At 53.3% G+C, this 20,791-nt stretch overlaps 2 protein-coding genes across 10 annotated transcripts; one reads left to right on the forward strand and one right to left on the reverse strand.

Moving 5' to 3' along the window:
• The first annotated feature begins 4 nt into the window (after positions 1-4).
• Positions 5-9,345, forward strand: ZNF692 (zinc finger protein 692). 2 transcript variants are annotated; one of them, XM_077138289.1, is made up of 12 exons: positions 5-148; positions 534-925; positions 1,236-1,267; positions 1,571-1,834; positions 2,825-2,873; positions 2,963-3,100; positions 3,420-3,638; positions 3,727-3,804; positions 3,912-3,990; positions 5,240-5,354; positions 8,579-8,678; positions 8,822-9,345. In XM_077138289.1, the coding sequence occupies exons 2-12, from the start codon at positions 750-752 to the stop codon at positions 9,144-9,146; spliced, it is 1,575 nt and encodes a 524-aa protein (XP_076994404.1). In that variant the 5' UTR covers positions 5-148; positions 534-749; the 3' UTR covers positions 9,147-9,345. The 2 variants fall into 2 exon arrangements, with proteins under 2 accessions (XP_076994404.1, XP_076994403.1); XM_077138288.1 differs by having other exon boundaries at positions 740-925.
• Positions 9,346-9,868: 523 nt separating this feature from the next.
• On the reverse strand, positions 9,869-18,958 carry ZNF672 (zinc finger protein 672). Of its 8 annotated transcripts, none has more exons than XM_077138297.1 (4): positions 18,887-18,958; positions 14,540-14,671; positions 13,732-13,829; positions 9,869-12,404 (listed from the first exon to the last, which is right to left on the reverse strand). In XM_077138297.1, exon 4 carries the CDS (start codon positions 12,159-12,161, stop codon positions 10,770-10,772), a length of 1,392 nt encoding a protein of 463 aa, XP_076994412.1. In that variant the 5' UTR covers positions 12,162-12,404; positions 13,732-13,829; positions 14,540-14,671; positions 18,887-18,958; the 3' UTR covers positions 9,869-10,769. The 8 variants fall into 8 exon arrangements, with proteins under 8 accessions (XP_076994412.1, XP_076994409.1, XP_076994410.1 ...); XM_077138294.1 differs by having other exon boundaries at positions 14,617-14,671; positions 18,887-18,944; XM_077138295.1 differs by lacking the exon at positions 18,887-18,958 and adding an exon at positions 18,517-18,735 and having other exon boundaries at positions 14,634-14,671.
• Positions 18,959-20,791: the final 1,833 nt, after the last annotated feature.

Genomic DNA, 20,791 nt, shown 5'->3' on the forward strand with positions numbered 1-20,791 from the left:
TTGCGCGGCGCGCCCAGTGCGCAGGCGCCACCCGTCGCCCTCCACCTCGTCCCCTTCCCCCGGGCCTCGGCCCAGTGGCGGGCTGGAGTCACCTACGCGGAGGGGGACGATTTCCTCTTAAAAGAGAAACGGCGGCCGAGCGCGCGAGGTGGGCCCGCCGTCTTCCCGTCGCCCTCCCGGCGTGCGCCGAGGCCGCCGGAAGCGCAGGCGCAGTCGGGGGGCGGGGTGCGGCCGCGGGGCCAGGGCGGGTGGGCGCGCAGGTAAGGCGGCGGGGCGGGCGGGGCGGCCTGCGCGCGCTGCCTCTGCCTCGGAAGGGTTAGGGGGGTGCCGGGAGGGACTGGGGTGTGCCCTCCCGGTGCCCGCTCCGGACGACCCAATCAGGAGAGAGCGCCCTTCGCGCGCTAGCACACGACCCCCCCAGGCCGGCCGACGTGATGGCCTTGTCAGGACAGACGGCCCGCAGCCCCGCCCCGTCCCGTGTGCCCCGCGTGGGGTCTCCTGCCCTCCCCACAGCTCCGGTTCCTCCTTTGCAGCGCGCCCGCGCCTCAGGCCTTTGTTCTAGACCCCCGGCCCCGAAACGCACCGTTCACGTACACTGTGCTAGAAGGAGGGGTGGTCCGGGGTGGTCTGGCCCCAGCGGCAGCCGCAGCTGGTGACGTTCTTGAGCCCCGTGCCACCGATGAGGCGATGGGGCCGGGAGGCGGGTGGGCGCGGACGGCGTGTCTCATCCGCACGGCAGAACCCGGCGCATGGCTTCCTCCGCGGCAGACGCCAGCCGCAGGCGGCGGGAGAAGCGGCGGCAGCTGGACGCCCGGCGCAGCAAGTGCCGCATCCGCCTGGGCGGCCATATGGAGCAGTGGTGCCTGCTCAAGGAGCGACTAGGCTTCTCCCTGCACTCGCAGCTCGCCAAGTTCCTGCTGGACCGGTTAGGGTCTGGGGGAGGGGGAGGCTGCGGGTGGGGGGAGAGGGGGTTCTGGAGGAGGGCAGCGTGGCAGCAGCTCCCAGGCCTCCTCTCGGCAGGGCCTACGCCTGTCCAGCTGCTCCTTCTAGCTCTCAGCGTTCTCAGCAGGACAGTCTGTGCTTGGAGGGGGCCTTGCCAGCTTCTTGCTCCCTCTTTGGGGTGCCCAGTGCTGGGGGAGCTCTTCGGACTGGTCTCTTAAGTAGATGACTGTACAGGACTGAGGGACTTGGGCAGACTAGGCCCAGGCCTGACTAGCCCCCTCTCCTCCTGGCAGGTACAATTCTCCAGGCTGTGTGGTCTGCGCAGGTAGGTAGGGAATGGTGAGGGGGTGGCAGCAGCAGTGGGCAAGGGATGGGGCACAGGGGCTCAGTAGCCAGAGCAGGAAGAGAGGCAACAGGGAGTGGTGATCCAGAGCAGTAAGTGAATTCAGCAAAGTAAGATGAGACTGAGTTACTGTGATGGGGACAGCCTGAGGGAAAAGGAGCGATGTCTTAGGACCCTTGGAGGTTGTGAGTTAAGAAGGGTGATAAGCTGGGGGTCATCTGGGTGTGAGTCTCCAGAGCAAAAGGACCCCCCAGCCCATCCTGACTGCCTTCCTCACGCCCCCAGGCACTGAGCCTTCACCCCCCAAGGGTCTGCAGTACCTTGTGCTCCTGTCTCATGCTCACAGCCGAGAGTGCAGCCTGGTGCCCGGACTGCGGGGACCTGGAGGTCGAGATGGAGGGCTTGTGTGGGAGTGCTCTGCGGGCCACACTTTCTCCTGGGGACCCTCTTTGGGCCCTACACCTCCAGAATCTCCCAGGCCAGTGCCCCTTCGACGTTCTTCCCGGAGAAGCTGGCGCTCAGAGGCCAGGAGTGGGCAGGAGATTGCAGGTAGGCTGGCGGAAAGATAACTTGGTGGAGGAAAGGGAGTAAAAGGACTTCCCAACTTCTGTAGCTCAGAACCCGCTTTCTAAAAATGATCCTTTCTCAATGAAAAACGTGTTTTAACCATATCACAAACTATACTGTTAGGAATAGAGTCCAAAATGTAGAGTAGGATACATGGTATGCTACCGTTTGTGGAAAATAAAGTAAGAGGAAAAACTATATAATTGTACATAGTTGTGCATGCATAAAATAATTTTGAAAGTGTATGTAAGAAAGCAGGTTACTTGTAGAAGAACGTGGTGGTTCATGGACAGTGTTGGAAAGAAACCTCTGTGTGTATGTGTGTGTTTTCCATGTGAGTTTATTTGAGCAGTTTCTGATTTATGGAACATGCAGCATCCAGGCCACAAGTGGATAGGAGCTCTCCAAGGTCGTGGATGGGGATAGCATATTAATTAATGTCTGTCTGCTCCCCACTTTGTTGTAAAACCTTCCTATATAAAATGGAAACTTATCAGAACCAATCAGAACATTTCCTCACTTGTTTCCATGTTTGTGCTGTATCATGTCTGTGTGTTCTGATTGGTTGGTGCTAAGTTTCCATTTTATATGGGGGTTACAAAGTGGGGAGCAAGTAGACGTTGATTAGTATGAAATACTCATCCATTCTGACGTTCTTTCTTCTGGACCAAAATTGGCTTGTTACCAGGTGTTGCTTATCTGCAGTTCTGTAAGGTGCTTTCCTTCTTTTATTTTCTTGTCAAGTAAGTGCACTGCAGGTGCTTTCTAAGAAATGGTGTAGCTTTTTATACCTTTATTTTTTGGAACCATGTGAATGTATCATCTCTTAAATTCCCCCTGCACTCCAGTAGCCTGTGCCCCCACTTCCTCCTCCTTCCTAAGAGTCTCCTACTACCTCACACCATAGAGCTCTGTCCTCATTCCTTGAGCCCAGACTTCTTTCCCCTTTGAACCCTGCCCCCCTGCCCACAGGTGTGGAAGCTGAGCATGGTGAGAGGACTCAGGAAACCAGGTTGCTCAGGTGAGGTTTGTGGGGAGAGGCAAGCAAGACCAGGGTGGACAGTGGGAGTGAGGGGATAGGAACTCAGCCTTACCTTCCGTGACTTGCAGGAGGGTGGAACCTCCACCAGACACCTCCCTGCTCCCAGGAGAGATAGAGGGGGATGAAGAAGAAGAAGAGGAAGATGAAGATGAAGAGGAGATGCTCAGTGATGCGAGCCCATGGACCTACAGCTCCTCCCCAGATGAGCAAGTCAGGGCTGGAGAGGGATGCTGAGCAGAGCAGAAGGAGGGAGTATGCAGTTGGCTAGGGAATACAGAGTCTTGCAGATGTGAGGAATGGTCTTGGTGGTGGTGGGGAGGCAAGGGGCATAGGGTAGGCTTTGGGGAAGGCAGAACTGGAGACATCAAACTGAGAACTGGAAAGGGGTAAAGTTAGGCTCTGGGGAAGACAGAACTGAAAGCAGGTTGTGGAGTTATTCTTAATAGGCCTGGGGTTGGGGAGAAAGGGGGTCTGGTTTGCAGGCCTAGGGTATTAATACCTTCTTCCTCTTCATTCTCTCTTCAGCAGTGAGCCAGATGCCCCCAGACCACCTCCTTCTTCTATCACTGACACGCTTAGGGAGGGGGAGGCACCACCCACTCCCTCAGCTCTCCCCACTCTTGCTGTACCATCCTCTTCTGTATCCTCATTGGGTTCCGGAGCTTCTCTGCCTGAGGAAATCAACATGCAGCCAGAGCTCTGCAGGACACCTCAAGAGGTCCAGGAGATGGAGCCCCAGGCCAGGTAACCTGCCCGCTGTGACAGAGGGCAGGGGAGACTGAGCATGTGGCCCTTCCTCGAGGCCCTCTGCTCCCTCTTTGCTGCCCTGTAGCCCTGGGAATCAGGCCCAGTCTGCCCCAGCTCCAGCCTGGGATGAGGACACTGCACAGATCGGCCCCAAGAGAATTAGGTAGGACTAGGATTGATGGTGGGTGCTCTGGGGAGAGGGATGAGAGAAAGGAGGCAGAGGAGTGCTGGTGGGACTCCTCTTGTTTCCTCCCCATTTTCCTCCCCCAGGAAAGCTGCCAAAAGAGAGCTGCTGCCCTGTGACTTCCCGGGCTGTGGAAAGATCTTCTCCAACCGGCAGTATTTGAATGTGAGGGGCACAGGTCGGATTCTGGGTGGCTGGTAGAGATGGGGGAGGGGGGGTAAGGGCTGAACAGGAGGCTGAGGGAAAAGAGCCTAAGATGTGGAGGAATTTGGAATCAGAGAGGAGAGGATTGGAGATGTTCAAAGCTTTTCTGAAGTTGAAGTGGTAGTTTCATTGAACCACATAATGAGGCAGAAAAAGCAAGCCTTAACTGCACAGAGCTGCTGCCCACTGCTTGTTGTGTCGCATCTCAGAGAATTGCACACAGATATGACAGTGGCATTTATGAAGTGCTTATGGTGTGGCAGGGACTGTTGTAAGCATTTTGTGTGTATCGAGTCATTTGATCCTGACAACATTCCTATGTAATAGGTGCTATTATTCTCATTTTACAGAAGAGGAAAGCAAGGCACACAGAAAGTGCAGGCACAAGAGGCTCTCAGTAGTGGGTGGTAGTGCTGGCATCCCAAGCCTTGCAGCCTGGCTTTCACCGTGCTGGTGAAGTGGCACACCAACAAACTGAGTGAAAAAGCTGGCGGCAGTGGGGGGAGTCTGAGTGGCAGTGAAGCTCTAGGCACAGAAGAATACTTGGCAGGGGCAGGTCAAACATCTCTTGAGCCTGTTACGGAGGTTTAACTATGAAAATAAATGGGGTTACAGAGCAGAGGAGTGCACATGCACTTTTGTGAGCCAGCATGGGATATCAGGTCATGTACAAAGATACCCTTCCCACATTGAGGAGTTCAGTTTGAAGAACCCAAAACTCTTAAACATGTTCTAGGTTGAGTGAGTGTGTCTGTGTTTTCCAAAGCAGATTTAAGGGAAAATAATGTCGTGGTATATCCATTGATAAAAAGTTGGCTATCCCAGAGGTAATTGTTGTCTATTAAGACTGATACTGAAGAAAATCCTTCCCACCTGAAATGGATTACTTTTCTACCCAGCAAATAGCAAATCTGTGGTCAGGTGGACCGGGAGTGTCACCCTGTACATTACTTTGTAGAGGGACCTGAGTATTGTAGGCTTGGTGTGGCAAGGAGCTGAGGTCAAAGTTGAGAGCAGAATAGGGTAAAGGGCAGGGTTTAGTGGCCAGCAAGAGATGGGATTGGGATGCTTGTGTTGGAGGTGAGAAGTGGGCTGAGATGACGTGAACTCCTGGCTGGGACAGGAAAGAAGCTGGGGTGCAGGGTTGCAGAAGCAGGGCATGGGGCACAAAGCCTGCTATCCCTTCCCTTCTACTTGCTCCCTTCCGTAGCACCACAAGAAGTACCAGCACATCCACCAGAAGTCCTTCTCCTGCCCAGAGCCAGCCTGTGGGAAGTCCTTCAACTTTAAGAAACACCTGAAGGAGCACGTGAAGTTGCACAGTGGTAAGTGGTACAGCTGTTAACTCCAGCTCCTCTCAGTGGGTCCTGGAATGTTTTGGTTTGCTAAAGCTGACGAAATGCAATATACCAGAAATGGGTTGGCTTTTACAACGGGGATTTATTAACTTACAAACTTACAGTTCATAGGGTGTGAAAATGTCCAAATCGAGGCATCGATAGGTGATGCTTTCTCCCTGAAGACGAGCTACCAGTGATCCTGGGCTCCTCTGTCAGATAGCAAGGCACGTGGCAATGCTACGGCCAACACCCTGGTCTCCCAGGTTTCATTGCTTCCAGCTTTTGGCTTCATTTGTTTCTTCTCTCAGCTTCTCTGTCTTTTCTCTCCTGGCTTCTCTGGGATTTTTTTTTCTGTGTCTTCTCTGTCTTTTATCCTCTTATCAAGGACTCCAGTAAGAGGATTAAGACCAACCCTGAACGAGGAGGGTCACCTTTCAAAATCATACTCACCAAAAGACCCTGTTTACAGTAGGTCCACACCCACAGGAATGGATTGATGTTAAGAACATGATCTTTTCTGGTGCCCATTCAGCTTCAAACGATCACACTGGGCATCTTATTTATTCACTCATTGGCCCTTTTTACACTATATGTTGACACCTGCCTGGTTGGACGCTGTTTTAGGTACTTTTTAATATAGCAGTTAGCAAGCTGACAGTCCCTAACCGTCATGAGATTTCTGTTTGGTGATCAAGGACTATGAAGAAATGTAAAGGCAGAATAAGAGAGTAGAATGTAAGAGAGGAGTTGTCTTTTTAGGAGAGGAAGGTCCTTTGAGCAACGGCTTGAACACACTGAGGAATTGGGACCTGTACATTTCTAAAGGAAGATGGGGGAAAGGCCCTAGGGTAGGATGTGTGTGCTGTGTTTGAGGAGTAGGGAGGAGGCCAGTGGGGTTAGAAAGGCGAGATGATGTCAGATAGTGATAGGGTGTCTTGGAGACCACCATTAGGATGGTCTGACTTTTATTCAGTGTGAGATAGGTACCACCTGAGGGTCTAGAGCAGTAGCGGAACATAACCAGTTTTAAAAAGAATCACTGTAGCTGTTTTGTGAAGAGAAGACTGCTAGGGAACAAGGGCAGAGGAGGGATTTCAGCCATGAGGTTGACTGTTGAAATCCCCATGTTTGAGATGATGGTAGCTTGGACTCCTGCAGACACAGGAAGGGTGATTATGGTGGGACTAGAGCGGAAGGAGAAGAGAATGGTATCTGAGAAGGCAAGTGAAGAAAGTCTCCTGGGAGGGCTGCAGGGCCAGGTAAGATGAAGATGAAAGCAGACCATCGGGCATGGCAGTGTGGAAGCTATCGCTGACCGTGACCATGATTCTTGTCATCAACAAGAGTGGCCGTCTAGTGAAGGGAATCCAAGCCTGACAGGCTGGAGTTGAGGAAGGTGGGAATGATGAGTAAGGGCAATTCATTAGAGTTTTGCTGTGAAGATGGGCAGAGAAGTGGGGTCTTGGCTGGAGGGGTGTGATCTAGGGCGTAGAGATGGGAACGATCTCAAAAGGGGAAAGGTTTACTGACAAGGGTGAGTGGGGGAAAGGGGCCAGGGGGAAATGCTGGAAGTTTCCTTGAGTTGCGAGAAGGGGTGAGTCTCAGGGCATAGTAGGAAGGTGGCCTCAGGGGAGCAGTACTCACATATGGGTGCAGATGCAAGTTGGTTGGTAGATTTGGTGGTGGGAGGATGTAGGAGTTCTGGTTTCTTATCTTTCCTTGGTGACTTAAGAAACCAGGTCACCAGCTGAGTGAGGATGGTGGGTTGGGGGTATTAGAGGCTTGTGGAGATAGAAAGTGGTATGAAATGGCTTTTTAGACTCTAGAGGATGGGAGAGTGAATTGACCAGGGAAATGGAGAAGTGGCAGGGGGGTAGGATGGGTAGGGCTTGAGATTTGTGGTTGTAGGGGTAAGGAGTGGCCACAGGGAGGGTTGTGGAGTCTGTTCCTGCTCACCAACCCCCCCCCACCAGTACACATGTAAGGGTCTAAAACAGGCCACAAGGGTTGAAGTTTTTTTTAACCTGACGTGGGATTTAACTAGGCAGAAAGCACAGGTGAGTTGGTATGTGAGTGAAAGAATAGCTACAAAAACGAGTTGTGGAGGTGAAGCTGGGTGGGGAGAGGAGGAAGGAGGTCAGGAGGGTGACCAAGGACAAGGCGGAGGTCCAGGGGCTGGTGATCTGCTGGCCTGGGAGTCATGGCATTATTACAGTGGAATGAGGTAGGAGGTCCTGGCTGAACCTGGAACGCCTGAAATTGTAATTTCAGAGCTGTGAAGTAATGGGGCCACCTAGTCCACGTGGCCTGGGAGTGGGGTCGTAGGTAGGGATGTCAGGGTCAGTGGACAAAATCAGAGGACTGTGAGGAAGATGTTTGAAAAAGCAAAACAAGAGTTTTGCTTGGCAGAGACAAGAGGGCCTGGGGTCAATCATGTGGAGCAAGGCAGGTAAGGAGGACAAAGGTAGATGGTGGCACCAAGGGATGGGGGTGAAGGGTGTGTGGTCTAGTCATCCCCATTAGAAATGCAGGTCTCCAGAGAAGTGGGTGGGCAGATTCTGAAGGAGACCATGAGAAGCAAAGATAACTTTCTCTACCAGAAGCCCTGAACTTCGTGAAGCATAGGAATCCATAGTAGCCACTTGAAAGAGCTGCTAGAGACTTGGGGTCCTTAGGTGACAGATGCTGTCTGTAGGGGAAAGAATGGGGCAGATAGGGGATCTGGCCATTGGCAGACCAGGATTTCGGGACAATGCAGGTGGGTGGCTAAGGGAGGGTGGGAGATAGGCCTGCATGGAAGAAGATTCCAGATGCCTTGGGACTTAACCTTCAGTCCTAATTCCCATCCCCTGTCTCCAGGCTTTTGCCTGCCCACTGCTCCAGTGCCTTCTGTTCACACATGAAGAGCCTGCTGTCTGTCTGTTCTGCCTTTTTGACAGAGACACAGTTTTGGGACCAGATGCAGGGAGGTGTACCTCCTCTGGGAGTTCTTGGGTGAGGCTGGGAGTAGCAATGGTATGTCTTAGGTAGTGTCGCAGGCTCTGTGCTTATACCTCATTCGAGTGCCTGGTCCCTCATGAGGACCTGCACAAGGACAGCACGCAGAACCCAGGCCTCGCAACACCCAGTACTAGGGCACTCCTGTGGGACACTGCAGGTGGGGTGGCCGAGCCTGGGGTGGATGCGAGGTGTCCCCTGTGTGCTCACAGACACCCGGGACTACATCTGTGAGTTCTGCGCTCGGTCTTTCCGCACCAGCAGCAACCTTATCATCCATCGGCGCATCCACACTGGAGAAAAACCCCTGCAGTGAGTGTTGGGGAGGGGTCTTAGGGCCAGGGCAGAGGGGAGGCGCCTGGAAGCGGGGCAGGGAGGACATGTGGGCCCTAGGGAACAGGCGAGTCGCAATGGCTGAGGCCCTTTCCTTGCCTTCCTCTGCCTCCTGGCTCCAGGTGCGAGATCTGTGGGTTCACCTGCCGCCAGAAAGCCTCTCTCAACTGGCACCGGCGCAAGCATGCAGAGACCGCAGCTGCCTTGCGCTTCCCCTGTGAGTTCTGCGGCAAGCGCTTCGAGAAGCCAGACAGCGTCACAGCTCATTGCAGCAAAAGCCATCCAGCCCTGCTCCCAGTCTCCCAAGAGTCGCCTGGCTCCTTGGAGCCCTGTCCTAGCATCTCTATCCCTGAGCCTGTGGGGTCCAGCGGAGCCCTGGGTACTGCCCCGCTGGGGTCTGAGCCCTCACCATCTCCTCAGGCTCTGGCTCTGCTGCCTCAGAAATAAGATCTTCCCCACGGGCTTCAGGGAGCCAGACCCCAGGCACCGGAAAATAGTGCGGAGGACAGTGGCCAGAGGAGAAAGGTCAGATGCTAGGCTCCCCAGGAACTAGAGCTGCAAAAATTTGGAGGGAAAAGACTGCTATCTAGGGGAGCCAGACTACTGTAGACTTCTAAAGGACAGAATAAACAGAGTATTTTATGTGTTCGTGTCTGAGGGGAGAGAGTGTTTGGCACCTGAGGTAGAGAATTCCTGATTCCTCTGAAAGCAGACTGCCCTAGTGTGCAAGAGTGCAGCGTAGGTATGAGCCCTGTGCTCCATGCAAGTCCCCTACCTGCCCCCCACCCACTCTGAGGGCCACATCTTCTTTTGGGACTTTCTGGCACTTTACAGGCCTTTCCTAAGGAATGTCACCTCCACCCTTGTGAAGTAGGGCAGGCTGACAGTCTGGTCAGCTTTGGGTCTCTCCATTGAGATACACAGCAGGAACTCAAGGGTCTCAATTGTAGTTGACATTAACTGAGAAAAGCCACATATGCAGACTCTGAAGGTTCTTGCCATCCAGTGCAGAAATGAAGGGTCACAAGCAAGATTACTGAGCTACCTTGAAAGAGAGAAAGAGACTTCAGAATCTATCTGAAAGGGACTGAATTACCTTTACCACTCTTGAAGTCTGTGAAATCCATTTCAGCCTGAGGTTTTACGAAGGACGCTGTTGGCATCAGGAATGAAAACAACTTTTTATTTCACCAGCCATAAGCAAAGTTGTATTTTCTATGCTGCCCTCTCCCCTTGGTGGAACCCCTTTGGCCTCAGTTTCCCCATGAGTGGAGACCCTGGCTCCAAATTTGCGTTGAAAATAACATTCTGATGCTCTACTGGGGAATGCCCAGCTTTGTGGGCCTGGAGGGGTTTGCCCCCATGTCCCCCACCTGTCCTAAGAGCCATCTCCATCTAGAGTCATTAGGTTTAGTCCAGGGACAGGTGTGTGCTGAGCACACACACACCCTACCCACACCTTCACATCTGGACCATTTGTCAGACACAGGTTGGGCACTTACCATACCTTCATAGCTTTCACCGAAGTGAGCTCTCATCTCTTTCTCTTCTACCTCCAAAATTCCACCAATACCCCATCTTTCAAAAACAGTGAGAGCAGAGAGCATAAAAAGTAGAACCAAAAGGATTGTAAGATCAGTCAGTGGATTGTGACTCAGATGCCACACCTGTGATTGTTATCTGCAGAGAACAAAAGAACCAGGGAAGGAGAGAAAGTGGAGATGGAGGCTGGGATAAGGAGATTGGAGAAGATAGAACATAAGATGGAAAAGAACCAGCAAGCACAACGGTACTGGGACAGACCAATAGCTGGGACCTCTTGCGTGCCTAGGGCATGGGAAGTTTTCCTTTCCGCAGGGAGGGAAACAGAGATGAAAGGATTAAGAACAAGAAAAGAGCTGAAAGGAAAGTATTCGTAGGGGTTCCTCAAGAGGTCAGATGAAGAGCAAATAATATAAATAAAGCAACAGAAGGAAAGGTAGCAGGCCACGCCATCATTCACCAACCTTCGTCCCAATGTCCCTAGTATGGTTGTAGAAGCTTGCCCAGCACCCCGGAGATGGGAGCCTCTCAACAAGTCTCCCCCAACTGGGGCACAAGGTGGTTCGGGTTTTCCTGTGCAGCCTCCCCCGTAAAATTAAGAGCAGTGTCCGCAGAGCCCAGGCTCACGGTGGCCTGGGTGGCCGCGGCAGCGCGGGCCCGCGTGTGTGCCCTTTGGTGCTGTGACAGCGAACGACTGTGGCTAAAGCATTTGCCGCACTCGCGGCACTCGGCTGGCCGCTCACCCAGGTGCGTTTTGCGGTGCAGCGTCAGCTTGGAACCGACGCTGAAGGCCTTGCCACACTCGGGGCACTTGTGAGGCTTGTGGCCGGCATGATTGCGCCGGTGCACGTTGAGGTTGGACACGCAGGTGAAACGCTTTCCGCACTGCTCACAGCGATACGGCTTCTCGCCCGTGTGCGTGCGCCGATGCTTAGTGAGGTCTGAGCGGTCACTAAAGCGGCGGCCGCATTCCGGGCACGGGAAGGGCCTCTCGCCCGTGTGGATGCGCTGGTGCACTACCAGGTCGGAGCGCTGCCCGAAGCCCTTGCCACAAGTGGCACACGCGTGCGGCCGCTCGCCCTGGTGGCTGCGCCGATGGCGCAGTAGCGTGGAGCTCTCACTGAAGCAGCGCCCGCAGTCGCCGCACGCGTACGGCTTCTCGCCCGTGTGCGTGCGCTGGTGGCGTACCAGTGTGGCACTCTCCAAAAAGCCCTTGCCGCACTCGGGGCATTTGAAGGGCTTCTCACCTGAGTGCGTCTGCAAGTGTCTCGTCAGTGTCGAGCTCTTGCTAAAGGTCTTGCCACACACACCGCACTGGTGTGCGTCTGCAGTGCGCGGCTGCTGAGGAGGCGTGGGACAGCCAGAGCTCCCAGCCGCGTGGACGCGCGCATGGCTCCGCAGTCCCGCGCCATTGCGGAAGGCCCGCGGGCACTGGGCACACCGGAAGGGCTGGGCGGCAGGTTTGGCGGGGGCTCCGGGCGGGTGGGCCCGCGCCAGGTGGAAGCGCAGGGCGCTGTGGCGGAAGGCGCGGGCGCACAGCGGACATCGGTGGGGCCGCTCGGGTGGGTGACGGCGGCGTCGGTGCAGTAGCAGCGCCGGGCGATGTGGGAAGCGGCGGCCACAGGCACGGCAGGGGCAGACGCAGCCGCGCCTCCGGTGCGCGCCCTGATGCAGGTCGAGGCCTGCGCTGTGGCGGAAGCTCTGGCCGCACTCGTTGCAGATGTAGAGGGTCTCGCCCGCGTGAGAACGCCGGTGCGCGCGAAGGTCCGCGGCCTGCGCACAACGCTCACCGCACTCGAGGCAGCGGAAGCAGCCATCGCCACCGTGCGCGCGCTCGTGCCGCAGCAGCACCGAACTGTAGCGGAAGCTCTTGCCACACTGGTTGCACGCGTAAGGCCTCCCGGCAGGTGCCGCGAACATGGCGAGGGCTGGGACCCGGGAGCAGGCAGGACAAGGAAACCTTCAGCTCAGGCTGCGATGTCTGCCTCTTCCGACTGTGGGTTACGTTCAGTTTTCTTCAAGCCTGGAAGGGGAGCTGTTGTGGAGGGCAGAGGAGGAGGCCTGGAAAGCTGATCTGCGGATACCCTGTTCCTTCTCTCAAGGGCAAGTGCTGAGCCCGTTCCAGAGGCGTGCTGCCGCAAGGTTCCCCCTGCACCGTGACCCCTATGGGGAGAAGGTCACCATGAGCCCCAGTATCGGTTACACAATGCACTGGTGAATAGCAGCAGGGACTCCCCCTTTCCTGTAATTTCCTTATTGAGGCCATATCCAGTAGTACACCCTTCAAGAGGGGTTAAAATCATTCTATTGAGAGTGAGATACCTGGAGGTGTGGGAAGAAGAGACTGTAACTGTTCTGGAGAAAAGGTAGGGATGAATTAAATGGTGAACTTCGGTCCAGTGCAGAAACTGTTAATAGTGTGCGGGACGAGAATTGCCCGCCTTGTTTTCTGGTTTAAAGTCACAGATCCTGGCCTGGAGATGCATTAGGAAACCAACAAGGAGGAATGGGGCCACACCCATACCTTCCTCCCAGGCCTGGGTTTCTTGAGTCACCAAAGAGAACCCCGGTAGCCTGGGCTGGAAAGACAAGGAGGGCGATGAGGTGAATTACAAAATGTTCCAGCAGCAGCAGCAGCAGCAGCAGCAACAGACTGGGCAAAAGCTCAGTCCCTTCTGTTACTGGAAGAGGCTAGGGTCTGGCTGGGCAAGGGAGGTTATTTGAGAAACCCCAATGCATTGCTCCTTGGCTTTGGATGGGACCAGGTAAACAATCCCCACCCCCACCCCCACCCCCGCCACGGGTACACAGCCTTAGTCATTCCTGGGGCAGCCTTGAGAAAGCAAGGACCTGGGAAAGGGGTAGAAGTCTGCATGGATAGTTCACAAAGAATATTATCAAAAGTTGATGCTGTTACCCAATAATTTCTTTTCACATTTTTAGGGAAGGGTGGGGAGAAGAGGTATGCCTTTTCATTCTCAGGGTACCCCCGTTGTTTTCAGGCTTCTCTCACTGTCCCAGCTCCAGGGATCTGAGAACTGGGAGTTGGGTTGGAGAGAAACCTCTTTATGGGGACCCAGTTTGTTCTCTTATGGTTATCTCAAATGGTATCCCAGAAATCCTTCTGGCAGGTTGCTCCAGGTAGGTGTCGGGAGTACACAGAATCTCTCAGGCCTTCCATTTAGAGCACAAGCATGGCTGTCCTCATCCTGGCCAGCCTCACCATTGACTGTTATCCCCAAAGCACCACAGACCTGTCGCCAGACCAACTCAGTGGGACACTGGGGATTAGGGATAGTTGCTGGTTCATTAGAGCCCTGAACCACCCAACAGATGGGAAAGAAGAAGTAAAACATTTTTAAAATGGTTGGCAGTCATTTTCTCATCAGCAGATGGAAATTCATTACAAATGCCCCAGTCCCATAGAGGAGGTCCTTATCTTTTGGATGCAAATAGGGCCAACTAAAAAAGATGCTTATGAGCTACAGACCTGCAGAGGTAGGGTCTGGAGCTTCTGCTTCCCTCCATACTGTGGAGGCATGGCCAGTGTAGGAGGTCCTCCACTCATGCCTGTGGATCTGCTGTGTCCTGCAAGAGTGAAAGAAAGGGAAAAGGTGAACTCAAACTAAGCTGAGCAGAGAGAGACAGGGAGAGAAAACAGAGAAGAGGGGAAGCTTTCCTGGAAGAGGGTTTTGGAAGAGGTTTTTGTGTGTGTGTGTGTGTGTTTTAATAGACATTTTCAAATATAAAAAACTGGTGAAAAGTGTCAGGAATCAACATATGTATACTTGCAATATTTACTATATTTTACCATTCTTGTTTCATCTGTGAAATCCACCCTACCCCCCCCCCCCCTTTCTTTTGGCCTGGAGTTCTTGAAATCTCCCAGACATCTTATTCAAAGAGGATAGATTTTAAGCAAAATTTGAAAGCAGACATGGGAACCCCCCTGCAGATGAGAGAAGAGACTTTAGATGGATTGTACCTGAATGTGGGATCAGCTTATTGCTGCATAGCAGTTCCTGTTAAAAGGAACGTTTGTCCTAATGTGAATAAAGCCTTCTCTGGGGACTCACTGATTCCACATGTCAAAGGGAGCACTGTTCAGCCCCTGTGACGCTCCTCAGGTCAGGGTGGGAGGAGGTGGGGGGGGCGAGTCTCTGGGAACTGTGGCACCTCTCAGGCTCTGTTTCCTGCCCTCTCCCAGGCCACTGCCTCCCAGGGCATATGCCCAAGGGAGGTAAAACAAGCATGCAAACAGAAATGTCCACACATAAATGGCATACAAAAGAAGATACCATGTCCCGCCATTACAGATGTGGAGTAACAGAGATCCTGTGCAGGTTGTTTAGGTTCTTGGCCCTTCAAGTCTTACCCCATACTGAAGCTCACCCAGGAAGCAAAGGGGTCTGTGCCCAGGGAGGAAAACCCTGAAAGAAAAAAGAAAAAAGAAAGATCTCAAGATTGTCCTAGCTACCACTCTCCTGATTAAGCATGAGTTTTGAGGTTGTTATATGGCCAAATTTCCAAATTTTCTTTACTTTGGAAAAAAATAAGGATAAGGAAAGCTTGAAAAGAAAGGGGTAATTGTGTGTGAATTGGTAGAAAATCCTACTTGTTGAATACTTTAAGGTATTTTAGTACATTTAAGACATTTAATGCTTATTAATACGATACACATAACTAAAGATCAGGTGCTAAGAAGTAAGATAAGTGAATGGAAAAATGAACATTCAAAATAGGTAAAAAAAAGTTCTGAGTCACATATAGCAGTTTATTTTTTCTTAATGTTGCAAGTAACATATACCATTTAACTGATCGCAAATTATAAATGAGGAGTGTTGGAATTCATCAGGATTAGCACATTAACAATTCTATGGTGAAAGCAGTACTTTCTCTTCTGGGTTTTCTCCTTCAGTCAGAATAGACTTTTCTTCTGTTCTGCTATGCCAGCATTTCTGGGGTGGGATGAGGGACCCCAGAAGGTCAGGATTCACGAGAGGTGACAGTTCCACAATCTCAGTTCCACAATTTCTCAGTCTGGAAGCCAAAGTGGGATCGTATTTGTGGGGCCGAGGGGAAGCACCTGGCACTATAAAGTTGCCACAAGTCTCATATGGTGACAACACCTGAAACGCGGCTGGTCCAAATTGAGATGTGCAGTGAGGGTCAAATACACTCCTGATTTCAGTAATTTAGTATGAAAAAAAAAGGACTGCAAATATAACATTTCATGTTGATTCTATGTAGAAATGATAATATTTTGATATATAGGGTTAAAGTATATATTTTAAATTCTCACCTGGTTGTAAAGAAAAAATTTAGATAACCAGTGTGGCTCACATTTTATTTCTATTGAGACATGCTGGGCCAAATGGTCTTTGTAAATCCTGGAGTGATGAACTAAGAGAGGCTGAACCATGTCAAGGTTCCTGGTGGGTGTTCACCTGGGAAGAGGTTGCTGACCCTGCCTGGTCCTCAGATCTTCCAAATCCAAGGAGAGTCTTTCATCTCCCCAAGTCTTAGTTTCTGACCACCACTCCTTCCTGAAAGGGCTTCAGCCAGGTCTGTGGCAGGGCTGTGGGAGACCCGGGTGGGATGGGGTTGGCAGCTCATTCCACCCCTTATCTCACTGCTACTCTCGGGGTGAAAACATCCCAACTGTTGCTAGCAACAAGCCTAGGAACTCTCCAGATGCTTCAAATGTATTCCCCCTATTTCCCAGGTTACCGCAGGGACAAGAACCTTCCGCAAAGCCACCCAAGGGACCGCCAGTCCCTGGCCAAGCCCTCGCCCTGGCTTCCCCCCAGGACAGGAGGGGGCGGCCAGCCAGGCTCGCCCACATCCCTTTACTGGGCTCTCCTTGCTGCACCGCGATGGACCCCTCTCTGTCGCCGCCGGTCCCTCCGGGCAGCCGCCCACCTTGCTGCGGACACCGCGGGACTGGCGCGGGCTCGCCAGGGGCCCAGGTGGCCGCACGGGGACTGCTCGCCCACACAGGCTGGAGAAGGAGCCAAGGGGTCCGGTTAGGACAGGGGACCGGGACAGGGCTGGAGGGGGAGGGGGCTGCCAGCGGGAGAGGCGAGGCCTTACCTCACCCTACCCTCAGCCTAGAGGGGAGTCAAGGGACTGTCTCCAGGACTCTGTGACGCCCCAGAGGACGCTGAAATCCAGAGCAGGATAGAAGCAAATCACCCACCCCCCCACTCCCGGGGGCAGACGGAGGCTGGGGTGGGACGTTTACCTGAACCTCTGGACTCTGCTTTGGAACCTTTCCACTGGGAAAGTCCATTCCCTGCTTCACTTAGAGCTCTGCCCAAATGTCCCCTCCTCAGAGAGACCTTGAGTGCCCTACACCTTCAGCTCTTACTGCTTTTTTTGTTTAGTTCTGCATTGTTTTCATAATTAAACAGTGAAAGTAACAGGAAAAAGCGATTCCCATCCACTTCTGGGTGAAGATGGGGGTCACCAGTGGAATCCATAGCATCAAAATGGTCACTACCGGGCGGGCCGCGGTGGCTCAGCGGGCAAGAGTGCTTGCCTGCCATGCCGGAGGACCCCGGTTCGATTCCCGGCCCCAGCCCATGTAAAAAACAAACAAACAAACAAAATATAATAAAAAATAAGAAAATGTTTAAAGATGTTTCCCTTTCTTCCTCCTTTCCTTCCTTCTATCCTTCCTTCCTTCTCTGTCTTTCTTAAAAAAAAAAAAAAAAAAAAAAAAAAAATGGTCACTACCTGCTTCCTCCTTCATAGAAATAACCTCCAGTGCTTCAGAAGAAATTGCCCCTTCCAGCTTCAGATACAGTCTAACATATTTAAGCTGGTGGAAATATAGGAATGACAGCCCCCTCCTCATCCCTAATGCCCAAGCCTGATCGTGATCCAAATGCATTCTTTTGGAAGACTTGGCTTCACAAGGATTTTTCTGCAAAATATGGGAAGCGTCGGTATGTGCATATAGGCAGGGAGGGAACATACACAGTAGGATAATTTATTCTCTTTTGACACTTGGGCTCAGCTCACAGTGATCAGAGCATCCCAGAACTGGGATAGGGGAAGAGACTCTACGGTCTCTTGCACACTCTCTGGGCCTAACAAGTAGTTGGCAACTCATAAGGTACTCAATTAAAAAAATAATAATAATGCATTAATCTAGAATACAATTCTACCACATGTTAAGAGAGGGCTTTTTTCTAGTCTTTTTATCCTGCACAGCCCTGCTAAAAGACTTGACTTTGCTTTGGCTTACCAGTGGTGACTGCAGCCTGCATTTAGGAATGAGACAGGCATTCAGAGTCCGGTTCTGCCACTATTAGTTGTGTAACCTTAAGCAGGGGATTGAAGGGGTCTGACCCTAGCAAATGCCTAGGAAGGAAGCTATTATGTTTCCTTTGTCATAAAAGCGAAAGGTAAAAATATTTTTAAGTCTGAGAACTGCAGTTGCTGAGTGCTTAGGATTTACTCTTCCCAGGCCGGGCTCTTCGACGGTCGCGGAGTAAGGGGTCTGGGGTCCTACCCCAGCCCAGGCGTCCTAAATGCTCTGTAACCTTGTCCAGTCCTTTCCCCGACCTCTCGACAGAATCCTCACGCGGTTGCAGTGCCACCGCTGCACACCGCGAACTCCGGGGAAAAGCAGGGACGCCGGGGACTCGTTTTCAGTGCCTGGTACTTGCCGCGCGCGGAGAGGACTATTTCGGGAACGCGGCGCTTGCCCTGGGCCCGCTCCCTCCCCTGGGCAGCCAATCCCCGGCAGGCTCTCGGCGGGCTAGGCCGTGCCCACCCTCCGGCCCTTCCCGGCCCGCTGCCCGTCGGGCCAGCGCACCCAGAAGACCACACAGGGCACCAAAAGCTTGGCGGGGGGCGACCGACGCCCACGGGCCCAGGGCGCGAGACACAGCCGCTCGCTGCGCGGCTCCTTTCACTCGGCTCTGCTTCGTGTGGCGCCCGCATCCCCGAAGTCGTGGGGTCCCCGGCCCCGAAGGTCACCCGGAGGAGGAGGGGCGGAGGGCAGCAAACATGGAGGCCCGGCGGGGACAGGCAGAGGGCAAGGCTGGGCAGGGGAGGGGCCGCGCGCCGGCCAATCGGGCGCTCCGCCGCGCCTCCGCGTCACCGGTTGCCAGGGCGGCGCTCCCTGCAGCGGCAGACGCCGGCCGCCTGAGGCGGAGGGGAAAAGCCGGGCTACTGTTGGGGATCGCGGCCCCGCGCCACCCCTGCCCTCCAGTCCCCTTCGCTCTCGCGCCGCCGGCAGCCGGCCGAGGCTCCGCCCCCTCACCGGTTGCCGGCCGACTCTTCAGACACCGCGCCGCTCCCACTCTGCGGGCCTGCCGACCCCCGCCTCGCGGACTGCGGGACTGGGGCGGGGAAGGAGACCGGGAATGGTGAGGAGTCGGGAGGAGGAGGCCGGCAGAGCGGGCGGCCGCGGAATCGGGGGGGAGGGGGGCGGCGCCTGAGCGCTCGGCGCCTCGGGATAGGGGGTCACTCTCCAGGCCTCCTCAGCCCGGCTGGCCAGTGGGCGGCCTCGCGCCGCGGAGCGTCACTCGTTGCTGGGAGGCCTGGGAGGCGTCGGCGCGCTCGGGGGAGGGGCGGGGCTCACAGCGGTTGAGCAAAGGGTCCTCCAGTCCCTCCTCCTTCCCAGGACGCACCAATGCCTGCCTCCTCTCTCGTTCGCTTTCCCACCTCCGGGCCGTCCTGCCCAGTCCCAGCGAAAGGCGCCGCGTCCGGCGCGCCCTGCAGCCGCGCGCGCCCCGGCCCAGAACGCGCCAGCCGTAAATGAGTGACTCCTTACCCTGGGACCAGATTTGATAGTAACAGGCTCCTTTACTCCTCCCCGCCGACCTGCCAGGAGGCGTCTCCTCCGTGTTTCAAGTGACCCGCCCAGGTTGTACGGCCCGGGGTAGGAGACTCCTGGTCAGCTTGCCCAGCTGCCTGTCAGGGAGTTTGCTGGGAGATTGTCCTGAACCCCGTTGAAACTCCAGGGTCTTCTTCCGCTGCTAGGTGTTTGCCGGAGCGCATTTGGAGTGCGGCCGCCCCCTCCTCAGCGCTGCCCACTGTCAGAACAGCCTCCACAGGAGTGCACCGTCCCTCCGAAGACACTTTGTACCACTTTCCCTGTTACACGTGCAGAACTTCTACCCCATCGCTCTTGCGCAGAGATCCGCTAAATCAATGGGCACTTGCGCCTCTCATGCCCTTTCATCTGGGTCAGCCCGGAAAGTCCTTCTCGGTTTTAATCCCATCCATTTTAAAGGCTTATGGAAATGCCACCTCCACAGAGCATTGCCAGAACGCCCGCCCGTCTAAGGCCTTAGCCACGCGGATGCATCTGCATTGTAAACGCATCTCCCTGCGGTCGTCGGGGGAAAGCTTTCTTCCCTCGTATAATGTGTCTTCCTCATGATTGATTCCCTGAAGTAGGAACACGGCTTCTGCAGATTGCAGATGCACAATGAGTGGTGCTGACCAGCGTGTAGTAACTCCGTGTGAGGACAGGTCTGGCAACAGCAGGCAAGCAGGCAGAAAATAAAGACACACGGTATGGTCTGGGGTGATGAGGGCCTGAACCAGAGACAGAGAAAGGGGAAATGTGCCCGAAATAAAGTATATGTATTTACATTGTGAAGTACTATACAGGGATAAGGCAGTGTTTGTAGAGGATGACTAGATGAGGATATTCCAAAGCCTTTGGAGCTGGAGAACTAGCATTAATCAGGACATTTCTGGACTTTCTCAGCGTTGATGCTATGTTTTTAAGGGACGCTGACACATGGCCATTTCCCAAGAAGTGACTAGGATGATGATAAATATGCCAAACAATTGAAAGGACTGGGGATATTTAATCCAGAAAAGAGAAACTTGTACATTATAAACTGTCAGGTAAAAGAGGGACAGATTAGATTACTTGCCTTGTGTAGCTATGGAGGGAAGAACTCTATGGAGGGGAGAAAATACAAAAGGGCAGATTTTTGCTTTAACAGAGAAAAAGCCTTCTTATGAGGATAATCATACTAGGGGCTTATAATTGGACCTCTGAAAATGGAAAAGATTTTCAAGGAATATTGAGCATAGTGAGAGAAAGTTATAAGATTAAAAATGAAGCTATGGTCATAATTGTCAACTTAAAATATTTATCACACCCAGTTGCTTTTTCTTGCCATACATATCTACATCAATAAATGGTAACTCCCACTGTGGTTTATAAATATTCAAAAGATATTTGTGGAGGGTCTACTGTACTATATGCTCTGTAGCGTTCTAGGCATTGGAGATACCGCTTTAACTGCCAGAAGAATCTCTCTAAAGCAAATCTCTGCTCAAAAACTGCCAAAGATTTGTATTATCCTTTCAAGTTAAGTCTACAGGTATGATGTTGAACGCCCTCTTCCACCTGCCTTTCCAATCTGTTCTCCTCAACTCTCCTCTAAATGGGATCACCCACCCACCTTTTAGGGCTCTGCCACTTTGTTCAGACGTTTCTCTCAACCTGGAATCCACTCCTACTCCTTCATCTCTACCTATCAAAGTCCTACTCATCCTTCAAGGCCCAGTTT

The sequence above is a fragment of the Tamandua tetradactyla genome, chromosome 20 (genome assembly GCF_023851605.1).
Source record: "Tamandua tetradactyla isolate mTamTet1 chromosome 20, mTamTet1.pri, whole genome shotgun sequence".
Classification (NCBI taxonomy): domain Eukaryota; kingdom Metazoa; phylum Chordata; class Mammalia; order Pilosa; family Myrmecophagidae; genus Tamandua; species Tamandua tetradactyla.

Coding starts and splice junctions, on each gene's coding strand:
- ZNF692 (XM_077138289.1), top strand. CDS start 750: ATGGCTTCCTCCGCGGCAGACGCCAGCCGCAGGCGGCGGGAGAAGCGG. Junction 1,268..1,570: donor AGGCTGTGTGGTCTGCGCAG/GTAGGTAGGGAA, acceptor TCACGCCCCCAG/GCACTGAGCCTTCACCCCCC. Junction 3,991..5,239: donor CCAACCGGCAGTATTTGAAT/GTGAGGGGCACA, acceptor TCCCTTCCGTAG/CACCACAAGAAGTACCAGCA.
- ZNF672 (XM_077138297.1), bottom strand. CDS start 12,161: ATGTTCGCGGCACCTGCCGGGAGGCCTTACGCGTGCAACCAGTGTGGC.